The sequence below is a fragment of the Onychostoma macrolepis genome, chromosome 21, assembly GCF_012432095.1.
Source record: "Onychostoma macrolepis isolate SWU-2019 chromosome 21, ASM1243209v1, whole genome shotgun sequence".
NCBI lineage: Eukaryota > Metazoa > Chordata > Actinopteri > Cypriniformes > Cyprinidae > Onychostoma > Onychostoma macrolepis.
The window spans coordinates 21,968,524-21,992,133 of NC_081175.1; the positions used below are offsets into that span (position 1 = coordinate 21,968,524).

Sequence of the window (23,610 nt, forward strand, 5' to 3'; positions counted from 1 at the left end):
ATGTAATGTAGAATTTAATTTCTCTTTGCATTTTTAGCCAATTGTGGTACAACATGTTGCTTGCAAATAAATATTGTCAAAATACAGCTTTAAAAGGCTGTTAAATGTTAAAATAAATATAAAAGATTATATATAAATATATGAAATATTTTTTACTTATATATTTATGAATAAAACTATACATACTGTATATAAATGTAATTTTACCCTCCAAAAACAGGCAAATCATCTACTATATTATAATGAAATATCTGCAATTTATATGTTGCTTGTAAAAAAAAAAAATACACGGCTGCATTAATTGGCTGTTAATATGAAAAGATGCTATTTTTTAAATAAATTTAAACATATATACACATACACATTTAAAAATTTATTTATTTATTTATATATAATTATTTTATTATATATTTATTTGTATACAAGTCTCTATACATTTTCCCATCTAAAAACAAAAACAAATAGTCACTCTCAAATCATATTGAGACTATTATATTCTGTCAGCTGCTTTAAATGTCAATAGGGAAAGATGTTGTTTGCAGCCAGATGGTGTAGTTGCAGCATCTACCAGCAGGGGCAAATTCAGATATGCTAACTAGCAACACCTTTCACCAGATGGGCTAAATGTGTTTCGGCCTTGAACTTTGCAGTTTTTAGTGTGCATTTTGCATCACAAGATGGCGCCATGTCTCTTTATGTCATTCCAAACACGCAAGTCTTCAGTAAAACAGACAAGTGAGAATATTAAACCAAAACCTAGCCAAATTCTCACAGCATCAGCACACTGAGAAAGCAAGTACAAAAGCTTCTTCGCCTATCTAAGTGTTTACGTGATCTGACTTTTAATTTTTGCAATTACTACTAGAACAGTTCAGGCTGTGACTTGTCCTCTAATTACTGTCATAATTCATTGATTTCAGTGGGTTAGGCTGTTGCATGCCCTTTAGCAAGAATATATTGGCCAGTTTACAGTATACTGAGGTAATATTTGGACATGAAGAATAGCTGTTACACAAAGCTCTCTCACAAGCCAGAGATGTTTGCATTATTAATGAAGTAAGCAGGAAATGAAATATTCACTTTCTTTCTCTACACATATGTGTATGTTATTGAAAGAAAGCTCTTCTGCACACATGCGCATATATATATATATAGATAGATAGATAGATAGATATAGATATAGATATAGATATAGATGTGTGTGTGTGTGTGTGTGTGTGTGTGTGTGTGTGACCCTGGACGACAAAACCAGTCAATTTTTTGGAATCTGAGGGTGCAAAAAAAATCAAAATATTGAGAAAATCGCCTTTAAAGTTGTCCAAATGAAGTTCTTAGCAATGCATATTACTAATCAAAAATTATGTTTTAATACATTTACGGTAAGAAATTTACAAAATATTTTCATGGAACATAATCTTTACTTAATAACCTAATGATTTTTGGCATAAAAGAAAAATCGATAATTTTGACACATACAATGTATTTTTGGCTATTGCTACAATATACCCCAGCACCTTAAGACTGGTTTTGTGGCCCAGGGTCACATATATGAAAACATGCTTGCTTATTAATATTAAAGTCATTTAATATTAATACATTAAACTATGTATTTTGTAAACAACTTCAGACAGGTGTAAATTGGTATAAACACTGAGCACACTGAAAAATTACAGGTTGCTTGTGGGTGTAAATGGTCACGTAAAACAGTATTTAAATATACTGCACAGTTCATGGTACACCAAGACTTCTCTAAAAAAAAAAAAAATTATAATAATTAAATAAATAAATAATAAAGTATGTGCTGATCCATGACAAACATTTATTAAGTCATTTCTTTTTTACAAACTGGTATTTCCAGCAGTTTCAGATTATATATTTAAAAAATACAGAACTGTGGTTTCTAATTTACGTTTTGCACTCAAACTTATTTAACTTAACATAGTTAACTTAAAAGGATAATTTATAAATAGAATAGAGCAGGAACATCCAAGCTTGTTTTACAAATGCAAATCACAGACGATCCCTTTCAGAGCATCATCACAACAGCTGGATAGAGTTTATTGGAAATAAGTCCAGAGACATTCAGGTTAAAGGTACAACATCACATGAGAGACAGAATTGCGATTTAGGCTTATGAGGTAAATGGTGATATAATATATTAGGGTTCTGTATAGATATTACTTCTCTTTACTCTCATAAACTACTATGAACTCTTAGAAAAATAAAACTTTATCTTTGTTTTATGAATTTTGAATATAAAATCAGTTGATACATATACTCAGTTTCCTGGGATGTACAATTATTTTTTGAATGAGTTCTAAAATCATAATTATGTCTATATAACTATTTAGAGATTATTTTGAAAGCATGTGTTTCTAGAGAGAGCAGGGAAGAGGTACATGGTAAAAGTTGTGCAAAAAAAGGGCAGAGAGATTAGGCTTTAAGGTGTCCCACAGGTATATGTCCTCGGTATTCTACAGTTTAATGAATGATAGTTCTCTAAACACTGTCATCCTGAGCGTTATACGGTGATCTATAAGCACTCAGTAGAACCAGGTGTTACTGATGTTCTTTAGTCTATGAACAGGGTTTCCCAGTTTTGTTTTGTTTTTGTCAGCTAAACCACCTAAGTTGTTAACTGGAATTACCTGAGATGTTAAGCAGTGTTAGTTAATTTTTTTTATTTTTAAAAAAATATTTATTAAGTATACATTTAATGACTCTTTTTTCTATATATATATTTTTTGGACTATTTTTGGAATAAACAAAAAATAAAGGAATTTTTTTTATTTAAAAATATATTGTGAGCAAAACAGTGTAATTTTAGTATCATTGATATATTATTAAAGTTTTTGTATATAATTTTATTTTTATATTTTCCGTTTTTACTTTAATTTGAAAGTTTTATTAATTTTGTTGTTTGCCAGTTGTATTAATTTTTGTTTTCTGAATGTCTATATAGTTTTTATTAATTTTTATTTATTAGTTTTGTTTTAGGTATTTTAATACTTCAATTTAAACTAAATGAAAAGGAGAAATGTTGCCAGCTGAAATAATACTGTATTTCAAGTAATGAAAATATCTTTGATTCGAATAATGAAAATGTTGTTTTAGTTAACAACTAAATAAATTTAAAAAATTAAGATGAAGCAGTAGTTTCTGCTTAAAGAATTTTGGACAAACACTGTTTCACCTACAATACATAATTACCTTAACTATCAAATACATTAACTATCGCAATCAATATTAACTTGGCCAATTTAGAATTAAACAGTGAGTGTACATAATTTTAAGTACAATTTTCTCTACAGGTTAAATATTTTAAAGAAGATAAAGTAACTTAGTGTCTCTTTCATTAGGCATTGGTACTTCCTGTAGTTCCATCATTAACCCCTAGGAGTCCACAAACCCCAGTTAGGAAACCCTGCTCTAGAATAACACTATAAGTATCGATTTGAACTGTGAAAAGTGGGTGTTACAAACCACTGTAAATTAAGAGAAATTTGTGACATCAGTCAAAAAGGCAAGTCGTTGTAGAGGCGGAGAGTGAGTTATATTTTGTTAAAATATTAAGACAAACATTTATTTATTTGGAATAGCGTGCACTCACGAATCGTGCACCATGACACAGAAAACGTGCATAGAGTAAGGTCAATTGGGTCAAATTTGATTTGATTTCACATCGACTTTAAGGAATAACCCATCCGAAAATGAAAATTCATTTACTCACTTTCATGTCATTCCGAACCTGTATGACTTTCTTTTCTCTTTTTTGGAACATGAAACAAGATATTTTGAAGAATAATGGTTTCGGTACCATTGACCTCCAAAGCATGATCAAAAATACTAATGGAAGTCAATGGAACCCAAAACTGCTTGGTTAGCAACATTCTTCAAAATATCTTCTTCTATGTTCAGCAGAAAAAAAAAACCATTTAAACAAGTCTGTAAAAACATGAGGGTGAGTAAATGTTTCATCTTTTATTTTTTGGCGAAATTTCCATTTAAACTGATTCTGCGAAGATTGACACTTTCACAAATTGTTACAATTTACAATCATCGTCTTTATAATAGAATATTCTCATAACATCCTAATGTAAACGTTTTATAGCATGCAGAAGTTGGTGGCAGTGAAGGCAACATGAGAAAAATTATCAAGAGGGCAAAGGGCACGAGACGCCATAATTGGTCCTGTCACTGGTTTTAAATCTTAGCAACCTGGTTCAAAACTGAGGGATAAACACAGCTGGCTGTTCACCACAGATATACAAACACTCACACTGACAGACACAGGCCGTAGAATGCTTATAGTTGATAACTACATGTGCAGATAAAAACAAGCTTGTCTGGAAGAGAACAAAACTCATCTTATTTCATCCCCGTCAACTCTAGTCCCCTCAAGTGCACCAGCTTACTTCCTTCCATGCCCCATCGCCCTGCTGAAAAGACTAGCGTAGCAGCTAGTTTTAGATGTTGTGATTCGTAACTTACTCACCAAGACCAGTTTAATATGCTGTTTCACTACCAAAAGCTTCACAAACTAGGTTTTTCTGGTGAACCTAAGCTGGTCTTTTCAGCAGGGCATCCAGCTTCTTTTACCTACTCTTCCTGTCTTTCCCTATTCCTGACTCACTGCTGGTCGTCTCCGAGCATGTCAAACAGCGCCTGCAGCAGCCGGTCGTCCCTGTGTCTGTACGGTTGGACTCTGTAGAAGTTGTCGCTGTAGTCACTGAACAGGCCATTCTCGGAGCCCCTGTAGCGGTTTAGCTGGTCGAGGGCCTGGTACAGCTTCTGCGGGGGGATCCTCTGGGGCTGAAAGGTCTTGGGAGGAGCCGGAGGAACCGCCAGAGCGTGCTGAGGAACCGCCGGGGTTTGCCTGTTGAAGGCTGACTGGAGGAGACGCAGCAGGGCCAGATTGGCAGTGGAGGAGCCGGGAGCTTCTGGATTTTTATCAGGGACGCTGATGGAAGCAGCAGACGGGAGTGAGTCTGGGACCACCGGACTTGAAACTTCAGGCTTGTGAGCTGGAGTCGGAGCTTCCTGCTGGTCAGAGAGACAGGAAATTGAGATAAGAGTGGAAGAATTGCAAAACACTTATTTCCAGCAGGTAGAAGTTTGGCCAGAGGTTGTATAAACTTTAACCCTCAATTTAGCATCTGTAGTCTTTCCTTACAATTAAGAGCACCAATTTCTTTTTTGTTTCTCTAGAACATATGCAAATTACTTGGATCAACCTGAAACTGCGTTTTTTTATATATATATATATATATATATAATTTATTCCTGATTTCAAATATGTTTTGGACTAAAAAAGGCAGTTCCACTATATAGTTAATTCCAGAAGACACTTAAAATAAGCATAAATTAATATGTATATATAATACATTTTATATATAATTCTAACCATTTCTAAATATGTCGAATTTTTATAAATATTAATTATTTTATTATTTTATTATATGCCATTTATTTATTTATAATGGATATATTTCTTTAGTAGTATATACATTTTTCATTTATTATTTATTATACATACATATATTTTATGTTATACATATACATATGTATAATAAATGTAAAATACACTATTGCTTTGAATAAATACAAATATTATACACACACACACACACACACACACACACACACACACACACACACACAGTATATACTGTATATACAGTGGGGAATTATTTGATCCCCTGCTGATTTTGTATGTTTGCCCACTGATAAAGACATGATCAGTCTATAATTTTAATGGTAGGTTTATTTTAACAGTGAGAGACAGAATAACAACAAAAAAATCCAGAAAAATGCATTTCAAAAAAGTTATAAATTGATTTGCATTTTAATGAGTGAAATAAATATTTGACCCCTTAGCAAAAACATGACTTAGTACTTGGTGGTAAAACCCTTGTTGGCAATCACAAAGGTCAGACGTTTCTTGTAGTTGGTTGCTAATCTCAGGAGGGATTTTGTCCCACTCCTCTTTGCAGATCCTCTCCAAGTCATTAAGGTTTCGAGGCTGACGTTTGGCAACTCGAACCTTCAGCTCCCTCCACAGATTTTCTATGGGATTAAGGTCTGGAGACTGGTTAGGCCACTCCAGGACCTTAATGTGCTTCTTCTTGAGCCACTCCTTTGTTGCCTTGGCCGTGTGTTTTGGATCATTGTCATGGTGGAATATGCCCTGACGGTACATGGCCCCATCCATTGTCCCTTTGATGCGGTGCAGTTGTCCTGTCCCCTTAGCAGAAAAACACCCCCAAAGCATAATGTTTCCACCTCCATGTTTGACGGTGGGGATGGTGTTCTTGGGGTCGTAGGCGGCATTCCTCCTCCTCCAAACACGGCGAGTTGAGTTGATGCCAAAGAGATGGATTTTGGTCTCATCTGACCTCAACACTTTCACCCAGTTCTCCTCTGAATCATTGGCAAACTTCAGACGGGCTGTACATGTGCTTTCTTGAGCAGGGGGACCTTTGCGGGCACTGCAGGATTTCAGTCCTTCACGGAGTAGTGTGTTACCAATTGTTTTCTTGGTGACTATGGTCCCAGCTGCCTTGAGATCATTGACAAGATCCTTCTGTGTAGTTCTGGGCTGATTCCTCACCGTTCTCATGATCATTGAAACTCCACGAGGTGAGATCTTGCATGGAGCCCCAGTCAGAGGGAGATTGACAGTTATTTTGTGTTTCTTCCATTTGTGAATAATCGCACCAACTGTTGTCACCTTCTCACCAAGCTGCTTGGCGATGGTCTTGTAGCCCATTCCAGCCTTGTGTAGGTCGACAATCTTGTCCCTGACATCCTTGGACAGCTCTTTGGTGTTGGCCATGGTGGAGAGTTTGGAATCTGATTGATTGATTGTTTCTGTGGACAGGTGTCTTTTATACTCTTTTAAGAGAGTGCTCCTAATCTCAGCTTCTTACCTGGGAGCCAGAAATTTTGCTGATTGACAGGGGATCAAATACTTATTTGACTCATTAAAATGCAAATCAATTTATAACTTTTTTGAAATGCGTTAATAAAATACAAATTTGTTATATAAATGTAAATATAAAACAAATTGTTTGCACAAGTTGAAGCTCAACAGACCATGGACTAAAATTATAAGAAGAAATTAGCTCTATAGTCACTGTATAATTTGCACATTGACATTTTCTGTTTGACTCCTGTTCTGACCTTGATCATGTCTTCCATCGGTTCCACTCCTCTGCGATCGTTTTGTACAGCATTGTAGGGCATGTAAACCCTCGCCTTCTTCATGTGTTCTGGCTTCTCAGACGTCCCGTGCAAAATCAACTTCCAGCTGATAATCTGACCCTCATTCTCCATCCGTCCAGACTGAATGCAAAAGAAAGAAGGAAATAGATTGTGATAGGCAGGCACTTCATGTGCATTTAATATTTGTTTGCAGAGATGCTTTTATATACCGTATCTGTAATCTTCAGGGTCCAAGTGCCGGTGGGGTTTTCTCCCCAGGTGTGCACAGACATGAAGGCCCAGTTTCGGAAACCATTGGATGATGTGTCCCTCTCTCTCTCCGCCAGCAGGACTGTGGTGGTACCTAACGGGATAAACCCAAAAATCAGTATTCTCATTCCCAATCATGCACATTTTAGCGTGTTTAAGTGTGTTTTTGTCTCACCTGATGGAGACGTCAGCGTAATGTGTAGGTCTCCTCTGCGTGTGTACTCAATGCTGACCTCCACCTGCACATGCTCCAAAGATACAACAGAATTCGCCTGTCCTGCGCAGGCCTTAGTGGGGATCTCAATAGATATTTCACCTGCAGCCTTCAATGGTCTGTAAACAAAAAAGGGTAATTTTTAAAGTTAGTAAACACAGTTAATACTTTTTTTTTGTGGCAAATAGTGGTTAATGAAGCTCAGCAGATGTTAGCAATGACAAGATTCACAGGAAGCACACAGGCAATGTTTGGAATGGGATACTGTAAAGTTTGGAGTAATTTGTTTTAAAGAGATTTATATTTTTACCCAGCAAGGATGCTTTAAAGTTCAAATTAATGTTTTTGCACTTTCTAATCATCAAAATGATTTATGGTTTCCACAAAAATATTAAGCAGCTGCTGTTTTTAACATTGATAATATTAAGAAATGTTTCTTGAGCACCAAATCAGCATATTAGAATGATTTCTGAAGGATCATGTGACACTAAAGACTGGAGTAATTCAGCTTTGCTGTCAAAGGAATAAATTACATTTAAAGACTTATTCAAGTAGAAACATTTTTATTTTAAATTGTAATAATATTTCAAAATATTATTTTACTGTATTTTTGATCAAATAAATTCAGTATTTGTGAGCAATAAAAAAAATCTTATTAACCCCAAAATTGGGGGGTTGCAGTTTTACTTCATTTTTGTGTAAAAATGTCTCAATTTAGGCAGTCTTATCAAACAATTAATTAAAAAATACGAACATTAATTTGACGTTTGAACATTAATGAAGGGATTTTTCTGCCCACTGTTCCCTAGGCAGAAACTCATGAGCAATATGAACTGTAATCCCTGCAGATTACATTGAAAGTCACAGACTTTGCATCAATCAAGTGCCATGGTGATAATGCACACTAAATGCTAAAACAAGTACTCATGGATGCATGGACAGACAAAGCTGACAGCCTATTCAGTGTCCCACTCACTCATTCTACAATGCTTTCAATAAGAAACAGCAAATACCAAAAAAAACGGCATGTGCTTTTGCTGTGCATGATTGTGAACCATGCTATAAACAACATTACAATGTATGTCGTGACATTTGCATTACTAGGAATTTTAGATCCAGGGAAATGAAACATCTGTTCAGGTGCCCTTCTTCCAGCTGAGCTTTGTCTGAACACTAAAGCCGCACAATCTCTAAAAGTTTATGACGTAAATGCAGGAGGAAAAACAATTCAAGAGCTCTGGCTATTGAGTAACAATGGATCCCAAAATATACCTTCATTTGAATTACAAAAGCAGTCATGAAGAACAAACAGATGGGCCTAAATGCACGCACGCACACACACACACACACTGGATCCGTTGAATTAATGTGGCTATTAATGAATCGCCATAACTGAGCGTAGTAACAGATGGCAGGAGATCAGGGTGGCTTTGTCTTCCATGTGTGAGGTGCAACACCACACCAAAAAGCCAAATTTGTGTTTTTATCCTAATATCAGGAAGCAAACTCTACCTTGGTTGGAATGTCTCATCTCTGACAATGCACTGTTTCTTCTCCGGAACGTCCTTCCAGACTTTGGGATCGGCCAGATCTACTAGGGCTTTGGCATTCAGGAGACCAAACCCAAACCGACTGTTGACCATCAAACCAGCTCCATTCCTTTTCCAGCCAGGGTTATTGGCCAGGGGATCAAACTCAGACGTCCAAACCACTAAGTGCTGAAGGTCTCGCCAGGTCAGATCAGGACTAGGGTGGAGAGCAAGAGAGTACATCCATATTTTTATTCAAATGGAAATCACTTCTTGTAAGAACTGATGTAAAACCAATGTAATCCTACAAAAAATATAACATACAAATTGCAAGATGTTTGACATACTTTTGCTCCAAAGCCAGTGCAAATATCCCAGCAGCCAATGGGGCAGATGCAGACGTGCCAGTGTGTGTCTCTGTGCATTCATTGTGCAAATCAGCACTAGTCTGCAAGACAAGTCAAAAGATAAAATTTCAACACAACAAAACCCAATAGAGAACAAGCAAACACACCAACCAAAAGGACTCAAAGCTGTCAGACAGACAATCTATTTTATTGCTCTCCAAGGAGACATTTAGTCATTCGACACAAAGGAAACCAAAATTGAGATCATAACAGCACGAACATGTACTGAAAAACTGAAGCAAAGAAGACTCACAATTCTCTGGTCAGTGTAGTCTCCGCTGCTGTAGGCAGTGGCCAGCGTAGAGGAACATTTCTCAGCGTACCAGGGAGACAAACCCTGCTGGGATGCACTGCTGATGGAGATGGTGTACAGACTGTCTGTGTATCCATCACAATCACAGTTGTCACCCTGACGACCACCGTTACCAGACGCCCAGACAAAAATGGAGCCCTTTCCACCACGACCCTAGAATAAAACAATTATTTGGAGATTATAATGGGTTTGTGTTAAGTGTTACATGGCATAAGAACAATGTATTAGCTGGGTGGCTAGGGTTTGAGGGTGCTCTGGATGGTTGTTAAATGGTTGCTAGGTTGTACTGGGTGGTTGCTAGATGGTGGCTGGTGTGTTCTGGGCGGTTGTTAAATGGTTGTCAGGGTGGTGGTTGTTGCTAGGGTGCTCTGGAAGGTTGTTAAATGGCTGCTAGGTTGTACTGGGTGGTTGCTAGATGGTGGCTGGTGTGTTCTTGGTCATTGCTAGGGTGTTTTGGGTGGTTGTTAAGTGGTTGCCACAGCGTTATGGGTGGTGATCATGGCTGGGGTGTTCTGGGTGGTTGTTAAATGGTTGCTAGTGCGTTCTTGGTCGTTGCTAGGCTGTTCTGGGTGGTTGTTAAGTGGTTGCCAGGTTGTTTTGGGTGGTGGTCATTGCTAGGGTGTTCTGGATGGTTGTTAAATGATTGCTAGGTTGTGCTGGGTGGTTGCTAGATGGTTGCTAATGTGTGGTCATTGCTAGGGTGTTTTGGGTGGTGATCATTGCTAGGGTGCTGCACTAGATTGTTGATAGTTAATAGTGTGTACTGGGCTCTTGCTAATATGTTCTTAATGGTTGTTAAGTGGTTGCAAGGTTGTTCTAGAATCTAGATGGTTGATAGTGTATTCTTAATGACTGCTAGGTGGTTTCCATCTAGTAGAACTGATTCCCACACTTCTCACCTTCTGGATACCATACTCAAAAGCTTTCTGGGCCAGACGCCCGGGCCCCTCCACGGTCTTCCCGTCATCGTTAGGGCCCCAGCTAGCGCTGTAGATATCCACGTGATCAGGGTTAAAGCCAATGGAACTGGCTTCAATGGCATCTGTCACAATTCCATCCAGCATTCGTATCCCTGCAGATGAGAAGCACAAAAGATGACCTTCGCCGAAACGTCAAAACAATTTTCAAGTTTTTGAATGCTGCTGATTAAATGCATCCCATAATCTGTGCTGCTGTATGATGTTATGACTCACTAAAGCTTATATGTCCAAGTGGACATGGACAGATTTTGTGTGTGCATGACCGGTTGTACGGGTAAATGCTGTTATATAATCACACTACAAACACCAGTCAAACCAGAGCATTTAAGATACAAAAAGTGAACAAACACAGCTTGACAACACACACCTCCCACTTTTGAGTTGTAGGCCACTCCGACACCACATTTGTTGTTGTCTGCTTGCATGGCAATCTCTCCAGCACATCTGGTACCATGTCTGAGGACATACAACAGAGAACAGGGTTACAATTCAGTTCCATTCAAATTGAATAAAGCCAGCATGTTCAAAATTCATTTTATCTACATTTGTAGACCAACACTGATATGCAACAGTGGTTGCAGGACATTAGTATGTGGTTACTAAGGTCTTCTTAGTGGTTTTTAGGGCATTACTACATTACATGCTTAGAAGTTCCAGTGGTTGTAAGGGTGTTAGTTGCTAGAATGTAGCATGTTCTTGGTGGTTGCTAGATGTTGGTAGGGCGTTCTGGGTGATTGGTAGGGTGTTCTGGATGGTTGCTAGGGTGATGTTAGATGCACAGGGGTTCTGGATGAACTGGGTCATTGCTAGATTGTTGCTTGTGTGTCCTGGAATGTTGCTACTGTGTTCTAGGTGGTTGGTATATGGTTCTTGGTAGTTGCTAGGTGATTGCCATTATGTTCTGGATGGTTTCTGGATTGTTAGGGTGTTTATGGATGTTGCTAGAAATGGTTGCTGGACTGTTGCTAATGTATTCTGGATGGTTGTTTGGGTGTTCTAATCTAGAGGGTTGTTATATAGTTTCTAGGGTGTTCTTCATAGTTGTTGGGTTGGTGGTTGCTAGGTGTTCTGAATGGTTGCTTGTGTTTTCTGGGTGGTTGGTAGGGCATTCTGGATAGTTGCTAGGGTTTTGTTAGATGGACAGGGGTTCTGGATTGCTAGATAGTTGCTAGTATGCTCTAGATGGTTGTTAGGGTGTTCTAGGTGGTTGCTATATAGTTTCTATGGTGTTCTTGATAGTTGCTAGGATCTTCTTGGTGGTTGCTGGATTGTTGCAAGTGTGTGGCTTTTCAGGTGTTTTGGATGGTTGCCATGTGGTTGCTAGGGTGTTGCTAGTTGGACAGCAGTTCTGAATGAACTGTGCTGTTGCTATATGGTTGCTAGTGTCTTCAGGTGGTTGCTAGGGTGTTCTGAGTGCTAGGTGGCTGCTTACAGGTTCGGCTCAAATGCTATAACACCAGATATAGTTTATGCACTTTTTATCATTTTAATTGTCGTCTAAGTGGAAATCATTCAAGTCTAATCTCTTATAATAAAGTAATATCTCTACTCAATAAACCATAAGATGTGAGAAATAATGTCAGAGACTTTGGATTGGTGTTTGTTCATATCCCTTAACCTGAATGTGAGCAATAGTAATAAATTTGCTAGTCTTCTTATTTACCACTAAAAATTGTAGCGATTGTAAAAGGGCAATTGTACTCAGTGACTGATGTCAAAAATTAGACAAACAATGGGTAACTGTTAGATAACATTACATTTTGCATGGAGTCATTTGTTAAAAATGATTATCTTGAAAACTGTTAATGACTATTTTCCCTTTTTTTTGTTTCCCATCTTCATAATAACCATCATCTGTTGATGAATTCTACACCGTACAAACAATCATAGCAAACCACCTTGAGCACAGCTGACAAAAGAATACGCTGACATGGGCGGGCGAGAGGATAAGTGAGCTTGCGTGTGTCTATTCATGAGAGTGTGTGTGCATAATTATGAGTGTTTGTTTGCGTATGTGTGTGTGCGTGTGTACAGAAGCACTATAGCTGGCACAGTATGAGTCATTCACTGGCATAGCCTGAGAGAGACACACAACCACATGGAGAAAGAATAATGACTGTTTCTATTTCCACGACCACTTATTTTTCTGTTGCAAAGCTTCATTTTCACCAGGACTGTCAATTTAATGTGTTGATTTAATTATTAAATAAGGCAACAAGAAATTAATGCAATTACGCATGCTCCCTGACCTGTTTACAAATGTAAACAACGATGTCAAAGATGTCAATCTACAGCCAAAAAACACTGCAGATGATATATATGTATAATAAATGTTAAAAATTATTATAAATATTTCATTTAAAATACTGTTTTTTATATTATTATGTTAAATTATTTATTTATTTTAATTTAAGATTTAATTAATTATTTGCTTTTCAATTTACAAATCCCCTGCAGTTCCTACACAAACCCCAGTTTGAGAAACCCCAGTGAAATCTATTGTTTAATCCATAAGTAATCCAAAAGTATTCTGATTATATTGCGTAAAATATGTCAGGATAATTTCATCATCATGTAATTTGTAATCAGTAATGGACTACAATTTGTAAGTTATCTACCCAGCACTGTACATAAATAATATAATTAAACAATATAATTCTATTTTATGCTTTCCTTTGGCACGATAATTTAAAATGGGATTAATCTGATTAATTAAATTTCAACAATTATATAAAAATAATTGTAAAATATTTGATTATATATGTAGGCATTTTGATTGCAATTTGTAACCAATTGAACGCTCATAGACCGATTTGGTGCTGATTTGATTTCTTTCTGGACTTCTATTTATAATTTTGAGCCACATAGACATGGATGGGTTCTGATCCTCTTATGTAAGACAGCACGAGTGATGTGTGTACCACTGAAATGGATTACACTCGTTCCCTGATGGAGAACAGACCTTCTCAGATCAGACCTACTGACACTGTCAGCTCTCCTTTCATAGCAGCTTAAAGATGGAAAGCAACGGCAGTCTGGTCTAATTCTCTCTGAACAGATTTAGTATGATGTTAAATAAATCTGCAAATCTCTTTAAAGAGGGCAGAAAAGAACTATGCCAGTCCGGGGCTTGTAACATTCTCCAGTCAGTCATCAGTTTCCTTATCGCTGTATGTGGTGCTTAACATAATTGAAAGGCTAAAGGCTATGAAAAATCTGTCCTTGTGTTTTTCAAGTGTGGATCAGTGCTCTTGAGATTTTCTGTCCATTCATCTAGAGCAGTGATCCTCAAATCTGGCTCGCAAAATCCACTTTCCTGCAGGGTTTAGCTCCAACCCTGATCAAACTTGCATACCTGTGTTTTTCTAATGATCTTGAAGACATTGATTAGCATGCTCAGGTGAGTTTGATCAGGGTTGGAGCTAAACTCTGCAGGAAAGTGGATCTCGCGAGCCAGATTTGAGTATCCCTGATCTAGAGAAATGAAAGAGTATAGAGATTGATTCACTCACTTGTTTTCATTGGTGGAGTCGTATCTGGGAAAGGGATCTGGATCGTTGTCGTTAAAATCATAGCTAGCAGCAGGATCCTATACAGTGACGAGAAAGAATAAATAAGGATTGTGGAAAAACAATTTCTATAGCATACACAGAATAAATAACAGTAGTATCGGTATGTGGCAATCAGATGTGTTTTTATAGGAAGGGAGAAGAATAGAATCGTTTAGAATAGGAAAGTAGCACACTACTCTTACTATTTCTAAAAAATAGATAAAAACACAATATATTATTTCCTGGGATCATAACTGGACAGTGAGTTATGTTGTGTTTACATTGAGTCAGAATTACTGTAATTGACTTTTTTTTTTTTTTACTGTTCACACCCTGGACTCAAAAAAATTCTTCTTTCTTTAGAAACGCTCATAGTGTAGAAATCCAACAAAGAGCTCATAACATGTCCTGTTAACAAAAAACTCGTAATTCCATGTTTTTGCACTCCACTGCCCTACTTTTTCACATGCAATCACATATTGTGTCTTTTGTAGTGTCTTGCACATGACACTACATTTTTAAAAAGATCAAATAAGTTTTTTTAAATTTTTCTTTGCATTATTCTGCATCAAGCACTTTTAAATGCAAAACATGTTGTGTGTGAATTGGCCTAAAAGCGTAAATGTTTTTTTGGGAAAGTTGGGATAAATGCTGCCAAACAGAATACAGTGTCGGTTACGGTTTCATAATGCATTCTCTTTTACAAACAATAAAAAAATAGATAGCATGATGCAGAAAGCTGTATGCATTAGACTCCAAACACAGCTAGTTAATGTTTTTATGCTAAATGTGTTGATAGTTTATGCTATTTTATTTTATTTATGTTTCTTATATTTATAATTATATGCTTTTTTCTAAAATGTTTTTTTTTTTTTTTTTTAAATAAAAAAAAAAAAAATGAATTCATGCTAATAAAAATGTATTATTATTAACCAGTTTTCTGTGTTTATCTCTCAGAGAAGTGTGTGCGCACACATGTGAGTCAATTGCAATATCATCGCCAGCATCGGACACATACGGGTCTCCACTCGATTTAAGGCTTACTTTTTTGTAAGACTGCTGTTTGTAAACAAGCCAACAGCAGAGCAACAGCTGATGCTGCACTGTACTTAAATGCTAATAGGAGACAGATGTTTGATGTTATCCTGTGATTTATGACTCATCTCTATTGCAAAAAAAAAAAAAAAAGGGATGCTGGGCTCACTGCAGTCTTATGCAAATGCCACACGTTCAGAGTGAATTTTTAAATAGCTTTGAATGAGCGAGTGGGATTGTTTGTTTGTGACCTTCTGTACTGGAGGTCTTCATCAAATGGCTTTGCTCTAGTCGTGGTAGGTGTCACTATTGATAATCCTCTGCACGGTTGAGGGGTCGGCGTTGGCATGGAAACAACAGCGGATGGTGGTCGAGTAGGCGTTTCCAGTGATGACACACTTACATAGTTAGGATAAATGTCAGTGTGGTTCCACTCAAGGCCGTCATCCAGCACAGTGATGACCACTCCTTTGCCTGTAATGCCCTTCTTCCAGACCGGGATCACGTGCAGGTCCAGTTTGGGAAGGGATGATGACGTCCGGGTGTCTTGCTTTAAGGGGAGGATGAGGAAAGACAGTTTAAGTGAATATGTGAGTAATCCAGGGTCATATTCATGAGTACCGCTCAACACTCAGGTACTCTCAACCTCTCCATGAAGACAAAAGCCCTTTTTGTATGACTCAACCACTGACCCTTCCAACAAAAGCTGTTTGTTTGAAAATGAAAGCCGGCGATGCAATCACCCATGCTGACCTTTTGGTTTGTGGAGACTATTTTCAGTCCAGACTAGAGCGTGAGGGGATTTCTTCTTATTGACCGATAATTAAATATCACAGAGCAGCCGTGCAATGATGGGAAATACACTGTTGAGTGGCTAGCATATAAAATGCAGCTAACCTGAGTTGTGTGAAATGTATTAACTGAGGGTTTTCAATCTAATTAGTGGAACTATTTTAATTGGATAACTAGGAATTTGATTTATTTTGGTGAAGTGAATATTTTGATTGTGTTCAATCAAATGACTCATTCAGATTTGTTCATTGATTTATTGAATTGCTGTATGTGAAGTGGTAACAAGCAAGTGTCTTTTTGGGAATTATGAGTGAGTCAGTGAATCATTCATGTAGATTTGTTAAATTCTCACTGCTCTAAGAAATGTTATGTCTATATCTCTAAAAGTATTTAAGCACCACTGACAAGCAGATCTTTTATTTTGTCCTCAATTTGTTCAACTCTCAGTCCAATTCTGCCACATCAGGGGGGAAAAAAATCACCAATGCATGATTTATGACATAAAAATATAATTATGACACAAAAGTCAAAATTATGAAATGTTCAGAAATTCAGAAGTCACAATTATGAGATAATTCTAACATAAAACATAAGAAAAAGATTTACCGATGCATTATTCATAACATAAAAAGCCACGATGACCTAAAAGTCATACTTATGAGATTACGATTATTCATTATTATGACATTTTCGGAATTCCAGAAGTATGAGATAAAATGAAATTATGAGATATAAAGATGAAATAATGACATTAAAACATAATTATGATGAAATGATGAGTCATAATTATGAGATACAAAGTCCAAATTATGACATTTAAGTCCAAATACTGAGAAAAAAAAAGTCTTTTAAAACTTTTTATGGTATAATTATAACTTTGTAGCTCATACGCTCCATATTATGATTTATTTAAAACATTTTCTTTTTATGTAAATGAGGTAAATGGGCTTTCATAACTTCTGCCTCGTTAAATTAAAGAAAGAAAAGACATAACACAATAATAGCCTAAATAAGTCACTGTAACTTTAAGCTTCAATCATGCCACACATGTCCCATTATTTCTGTTTGTTCACAACACAGATATCTAGTTCAGTTTGTACAGACTTAAAACACCTACTCAATCAGAGAAGGGGCGTATTAACTCGTCGTAGACTATTTTTTGTCCATGCTACAATCAGTCTTTGAAGGCTGGATAAAGCTATTAAAAGTGCTTTAAAAAGGATTTACAAAATCAGTGGATGTAAAATAATGTTCACTTAAAAAGATATGTTCACATTATTTAAGAAGTTGTTTACATGCAAAACACCACTAGTGTGTATATAATTTTATATATAGTGTATTTAGCAATGTAACAAAGCTGCCTGGGGCATAAAAGTGGTAGGGAAAAAAGGACAAAAAAAGAAGAAAGAGATCTGTGATCTGCTCACAAATTAAGCATAGGCTCTGCAGTAACATTACCATGAAGCATGACTCATAGCTGAGGTCTGACTCCAGAAAGGCTGGAGGGGGAGGGGGAGGGGGAGTAAAAGAGACGACCCACCGCACATGACGGCACTGCCACATAGCACAATCACGACTGGCATAACCTCAAGAGGCTGACGTACACATCACTGATCTAGCACCTTCATAGCACCTCTAAGTGAGTCAAGAAGTTTTACTGGGCATCTCAGATATCGGCAGGTGCATAAACTCTCTAACATGATCATTGCTTCTAAGGAGATACACTGTCAAACACAGTGATACATCAAAAAATGTTCAATGTATCCAGTACCACACAGATAAAATATGAATAAACCACACAGCGTTCTCCATACAGAAAGAATGGAAGCATATGAGTCATCTCTTTAATTGAATTATCAGCAGTCCTCTCTGGTGAAATGTAATCCATTCACCGAGCCGTCTTTCTCCTCCATCCATATCTTTCTTTTCTATCTACCCTTTCATCTCACAAGATTGAACGTCATTCTTTCTTTCCCTTTTTAACCACCTGCCTTCACTGCCTCATCACTCATATTGACCAATAGAGCGCAACCGCCCACTTTTCAGCAGCCTTGGATGAAGTCGTTTTTCTGTTACAAACTTTGATTTGAAGCAAACATAATAACTGACGACTATGATAGAAACTATGCATCCATTAAAGCAATGCAAATGACAAAATAGAACGCATATAAATATAATAATTACAGTCAAATAGAAAAATATATTTTTATAAAACTGTATTTTTATATTATATAATTATTAAATGTTAAAAATATGAACATTTTTATATAAATAATTATTTTTACATTTTATGAAATTTTATTAAAAATTATGTATTTATGTGTGTGTGTGTGTGTGTGTGTGTGTGTGTGTATATATATATATATATATATATATATATATATATATATATATATATATATATATGTATATATATATATATATATATATATATATATATATATATATATATATATATATGTATGTATATATATATATATATATATATATGTATATATATATATATATGTGTATATATATATGTATATATATATGTATATATATATGTATATATATATATATATATATACACATATATATAAATATAAAAATAAACTACTACATCAATGCTTCATGGGAGTGAAAGGTCACTTCTTTTGCATTTCCATGGTAACAGCATCATATCTGATTGGTTGAACACTCCTCTGGATTTTGGGTAGCGCATAATTAAGCAATTAATCTTCATTTATATTAAAATTAATCAGTTAGCTTCCACTTATTCCACCACACACCAAGCTCTGAACTCATGGTAGGTTTGACTTGAAAATCCTCTTTCTTTTTCGCTAAAATGCAATTCATTTTCTTTCTGCCAATATTCACTTTTATGTTAGTCTAAAGAGTTGAATATGAATAAACGGAGACGCTGACATCATCTAATAAGCTAAATTCAGCGACACAGACAGAGTTTAAAATAAAACCGGGCAGGAACTTCATGAGCAATTAGGTTAAGAGGTGGCGGCGCTCACACAAACACGCTCCAAACACGAATAAAGAGGTTTAGAAACAGCGCACTTGTTTAAGCAAAAAGAACAAAAGGTCACTGCCGGTTCATGCCACCGCTAAATTGCATTTTAGAATAAAACGTTTGTCCAAAAAATTAATCCCTCAGTCGGAAATGCAAATGGAAGTTTTCAATTTGATTAGAGTGACTTACTATATAAACCATGAGCTGTGATCCATATTAGAGGCAGCTGAATCCTCCCCATCTGTGACTGTACGGAAGCCATTCTCTGGCATTAAGAGCTTGGCTTCCATAAGATAAACCCATCAATCCATTGTGTTTCAGTAAATTGGTACTAATGTGTGATTGGCTCTTCTGTTGTTTGGGATTAAGGACGGTTCTCCCTTACAATCTCATTTTTGTTTAGCCATACTATGAGCTCTGAAAGCTTAAAAACAATGGGCTTCAATTGCACATAGTGCCAAAGTCCAGAGGGACAACTGACCCAGTAATGAAGGCCTACAAACAGGAAATTTAATACATCATCCCAGAGAGGATTGTTGCAATGGCTTTTACAGCACTTATAGGAAAATCTAACAAAGCTGTTGTAGATGGATTTTGTCCACTGGTTTCACTACCAGAAAATTTTACACATGAAACTATGGATTTTAAGCAATGATGTTATATACAAGTAAACAAATGAATATGATTTCAACTTCTGCCAAATGACTAAAGGCTGGAATACACTACATGACTTTTGCCCAGATTTACAGTCTGAACAAGTTGTTGCTAGTTGCTGAAAGTCAGAGCCAGTGTGCAGATTTGAATTGACAGATTTCATCAAAAAATTGCATAGTGTATGATGGTCACAGACTCTGATTTTTTTGTTTCAGACTATCACTCCATGCAATTGAAGGATATCAGACATGCTTGATATTTTAGGCCGATTTTAGAACACATATTGTTTTCACTTGTCACGTGTCCTCCGGCAATGAGGCGCGTGTTTTCTGCATGAAAGAATCTTTCTTGGAAAGATTTGAAGGTCTGGTAGTGTGTGATATTCTAGTCTTTTAGTGTACGATGCTTAGTTTTTCTCTGTAACTATTTACAAAGTCAGCAAATGTATGTTGCCTGGTGTTTTCCAATCTGTTCAAGTTGTGTAGTGTATTCCGGCCTTGTGAATTTGTAAATTTACATTTGTAAATGTTGGACCATTTTGAAAAAAATGTATTCAGTGATTTATTGTAAATATATTTTTTAATTGTTTATGATTGATTATGACATTCACAATGCTTAATTGGATGAGTTGTTCATCCAGCCATAAAGGAGGTAAAAAATATTTTTTTGAAATTGTAAATAACATGATTATTGGAGTATGTTTTACAAGAAAATACTATTTAAGTCTTTCAGTCATTCTACAGACTTTCTTCCAAATATTATGTTTAATTCAGTGTGTTACTTGCCATTTCTTTGTAATTATATGTGAAATTTGCTAGCAATTTCCGAAAATCCCACACCATTTTTTTTTTTTAAGTGAAGCACATGGTCTTGCATTTGCCTTTTGACATTCAAATTATTTATCTTAGTTGGCTCAAAGTTTAGAACTTCTTCAAAAATATCTATAAATGGGGGGAAAAAAATACCTCCGGAATCAATGTTGCATATCCAAAGAAATTCAAATCCCACTTCTGACAAAGTAAAGACGTTGAGACTCACCAGATACCACTGTTGGTTCCACATAGGGTCGTCAAAGAGTTTGTCCACCGAGCAGTCCTTACATTCGGCCCCCAGAGGGGCACGTTTGGCCCTCCGTTTCTCATACTGCTGTTCAGCCCAAGAGACCTAGAAGAAGCCACAGGTGGGGTTTTTGAACAAATGCATATTTTATTATTATACGTACTGAACACAGAATGAATGGGTTAGGAAAAATCTCATACCCTGTCATCTTCCGACAGACGTTTGGTGATATGATCCGCACTTCTTTTGGTCCTGCTAGGGTGACTGTGCCGCTTGAATAAATAATGGTTTTCCAGCGCCCCAATCTGCAGACAAATGAGAGAGAACTGACTAAAGAGATCGGTTCATATTTGGAGCTAAATTAAGCCTGGTCATAATGACGCAGTTCCCATCTGTCTGGTCTAGTCGGCCTGGAGCTATTTCACAAAAAAAAAAAAAACAACATACAATTTTAACAGAATTAATAGATCTGTCAGCTAACTTACAGTTGTGTTTCCTTTATTTTCTATTCAATGAAATAAAACATTCTTATAAGAGAACTACATGAGACAACAGGTGAATGTTTACTCATATAAAAGTTGACACATATCTGATTAGCAGGTAGAAATTGCATTAAAAAAAATTTTTTATTTACAATTGCATTGACTGAACTGCTTTACAGAGTTTATAAAGAAAAGGTGGACTCAGATGTCAGATCTAACATAGATATATGAAAAATAATAAGTAGTTGCAAAAAACATTCAACCATCACTCAGCAAACATTTCACTGTATTATGGCTAAGCAATAAATGTTCAAGGCAACCGATTAAACGCGTTTTTTCACGATCTGGCAAAGCACAGTGTTGCTATGAATAAACGCATTACACAATCACATCGACATACAATTTCATTCAACACGGATGCAAAGCAAAGCCAGATGTGTGTGAGACAAGCGTTTTATCCTACAATATGGAGGAAAAACACAGTGTTTGTCGTGACTTACCTGCCGGACTAATTTGTATCCGAGCTCGTCGGCGATGGATCGGGCATTGTCGTGTCCTCCTGGAATCTCCACCGCCCATTCGTTCAGATACTGTCTGTCCACAGCTGAGGACACCAGCGCACAGAACAGAGCAAGAACACTGCACAGCAACATTGGACGACATCTTTCTTCCATTTCAAATAAATTACAACCACTTAAAAATGATCTGGATGATCACGATGGATACAAAACAGTTAAATAGAAATAAGTTAATAAATAAATACAGAATAGGCCTATGTAAACACAAGAAATGTCAGTTCGGCTTCCTTGGAAAACGCTATCTTCTCCTGTTAATTCTGATGCAGTGTGAGCGAGTAATTGAACGCGCATGGAGAACCACCAATGAGAGAGTCGTGGAAGGGGAAGGGATGTTTACACGTCAAATTACGAGCCGCTCTGACGTCAATTTCTACCTGGGGTAGGATGCGCGGGTCCCGGGGGAGTCGGGCGGGGTGAATTGCGCATGGAAGAGGAGGGCAATGTTTCTCTATAAATAGCCGACGAGCAGTTTTACACTTAGAAATTGAGCAGGAATGGAAGCTTTTGTTGAAAACATGAAACCTGAGAGAAGAAATACAAGGTTCATTCCGCACTAATGTGCGCGAGACCCTTCAAGAACTGGGTTAGATTTTTATAATCTCGTTGTATATACATATGTTCAAATCAATATCTCATTGGCCTCGTTACCCTTAGACTAGCAGACATATCCGAAGTTGGACTAAATAAATAAGGGAACAGCTGTTCAGAAATAGTTAAATAGTTGGCGTAACTGTGTGCGTCATGAGGAGAAGGTTTCAGCACCGCAGCAGTGGACAGCTCCACAACACGAGCTGCATATGCAAAAACAGCAAACATATGCATTCCAATACAGAAATCTGACATGTTAAACACACGTTTGTAAATATATTTGATGTATGTATGCATGCATCTATCTCTACAGACATATAAAGTTATTAGCCCCCTATAAAATATTTCATTATTTTTTTAATAATTCCCAAGTGCTCTTTAACAGAGAGAAGATTTTTTTTCAACACAGCATTTCTAAACATAATGGTTTATTTAGGAAGCTTGGAATGTTTGTAATATAAATAGAAACAAAATTATAACCAAGAATAAAAAAAGTCTACATGCCAAAATGATTAGCCCTCTGATGTTAATAGTCAATGGTGTATCCCTTTTGCTTGATAACAGCCTTTAGTCGTTTGTTGTACATTTACATTTAGTCATTTAGCAGAGGCTTTTATCCAAAGCGACTTACAAATGAGGACATTAGAAGCAATCAAAACCAACAAAAGAGCAACAACATGCAAGTGCTATTACAAGTCTTGGTTAGCCTAACGCAGTACACATAAAAAGGTTTTTTGTTGTTGTTGTTGTTGTTGTTTAAAGAAAACGAGTAGATAGAATATAGAAAAAAGAAACCTAGTGTTAGAAAGCTAGTTGTAGTTGCTTGTTGTAGTTCTCAACAAGTTTCAGGCATGTCTCCTGAGGAGTTGCAGCCCATTCCTCCTAAGCAAATCTCTCAAGCTCTCCTGGCATGGACTCTGGTCTTCAGTGTGCCCCACAGATTTTCTGTTG

At 36.6% G+C, this 23,610-nt stretch overlaps 2 protein-coding genes across 3 annotated transcripts in view; one reads left to right on the top strand and one right to left on the bottom strand.

Annotated features, from left to right (window-relative positions):
- Positions 1–23,610, top strand: part of cast (calpastatin) — an 82,767-nt gene that overhangs the window by 11,332 nt on the left and 47,825 nt on the right.
- On the bottom strand, positions 1,806–22,478 carry pcsk1 (proprotein convertase subtilisin/kexin type 1). 2 transcript variants are annotated; one of them, XM_058759052.1, is made up of 14 exons: positions 21,994–22,478; positions 21,212–21,316; positions 20,991–21,116; positions 15,906–16,052; positions 14,429–14,505; positions 11,284–11,372; positions 10,836–11,008; positions 9,877–10,089; positions 9,564–9,664; positions 9,200–9,433; positions 7,649–7,806; positions 7,434–7,567; positions 7,183–7,344; positions 1,806–5,040 (listed from the first exon to the last, which is right to left on the bottom strand). In XM_058759052.1, exons 1-14 carry the CDS (start codon positions 22,165–22,167, stop codon positions 4,630–4,632), a joined length of 2,304 nt encoding a protein of 767 aa, XP_058615035.1. In that variant the 5' UTR covers positions 22,168–22,478; the 3' UTR covers positions 1,806–4,629. The 2 variants fall into 2 exon arrangements, with proteins under 2 accessions (XP_058615035.1, XP_058615034.1); XM_058759051.1 differs by having other exon boundaries at positions 1,806–5,043.

Bases quoted from the DNA above. Each gene is read 5' to 3' on its own strand.
- pcsk1 (XM_058759051.1), bottom strand. From the start codon at position 22,167: ATGGAAGAAAGATGTCGTCCAATGTTGCTGTGCAGTGTTCTTGCTCTG. The intron at 11,373-14,428 runs GTGAGTGAATCA...GTATGTCCTCAG, and splicing joins GACTCCACCAATGAAAACAA to ACATGGTACCAGATGTGCTG. The intron at 9,434-9,563 runs GTATGTCAAACA...TCTCCACCCTAG, and splicing joins GCACTGGCTTTGGAGCAAAA to TCCTGATCTGACCTGGCGAG.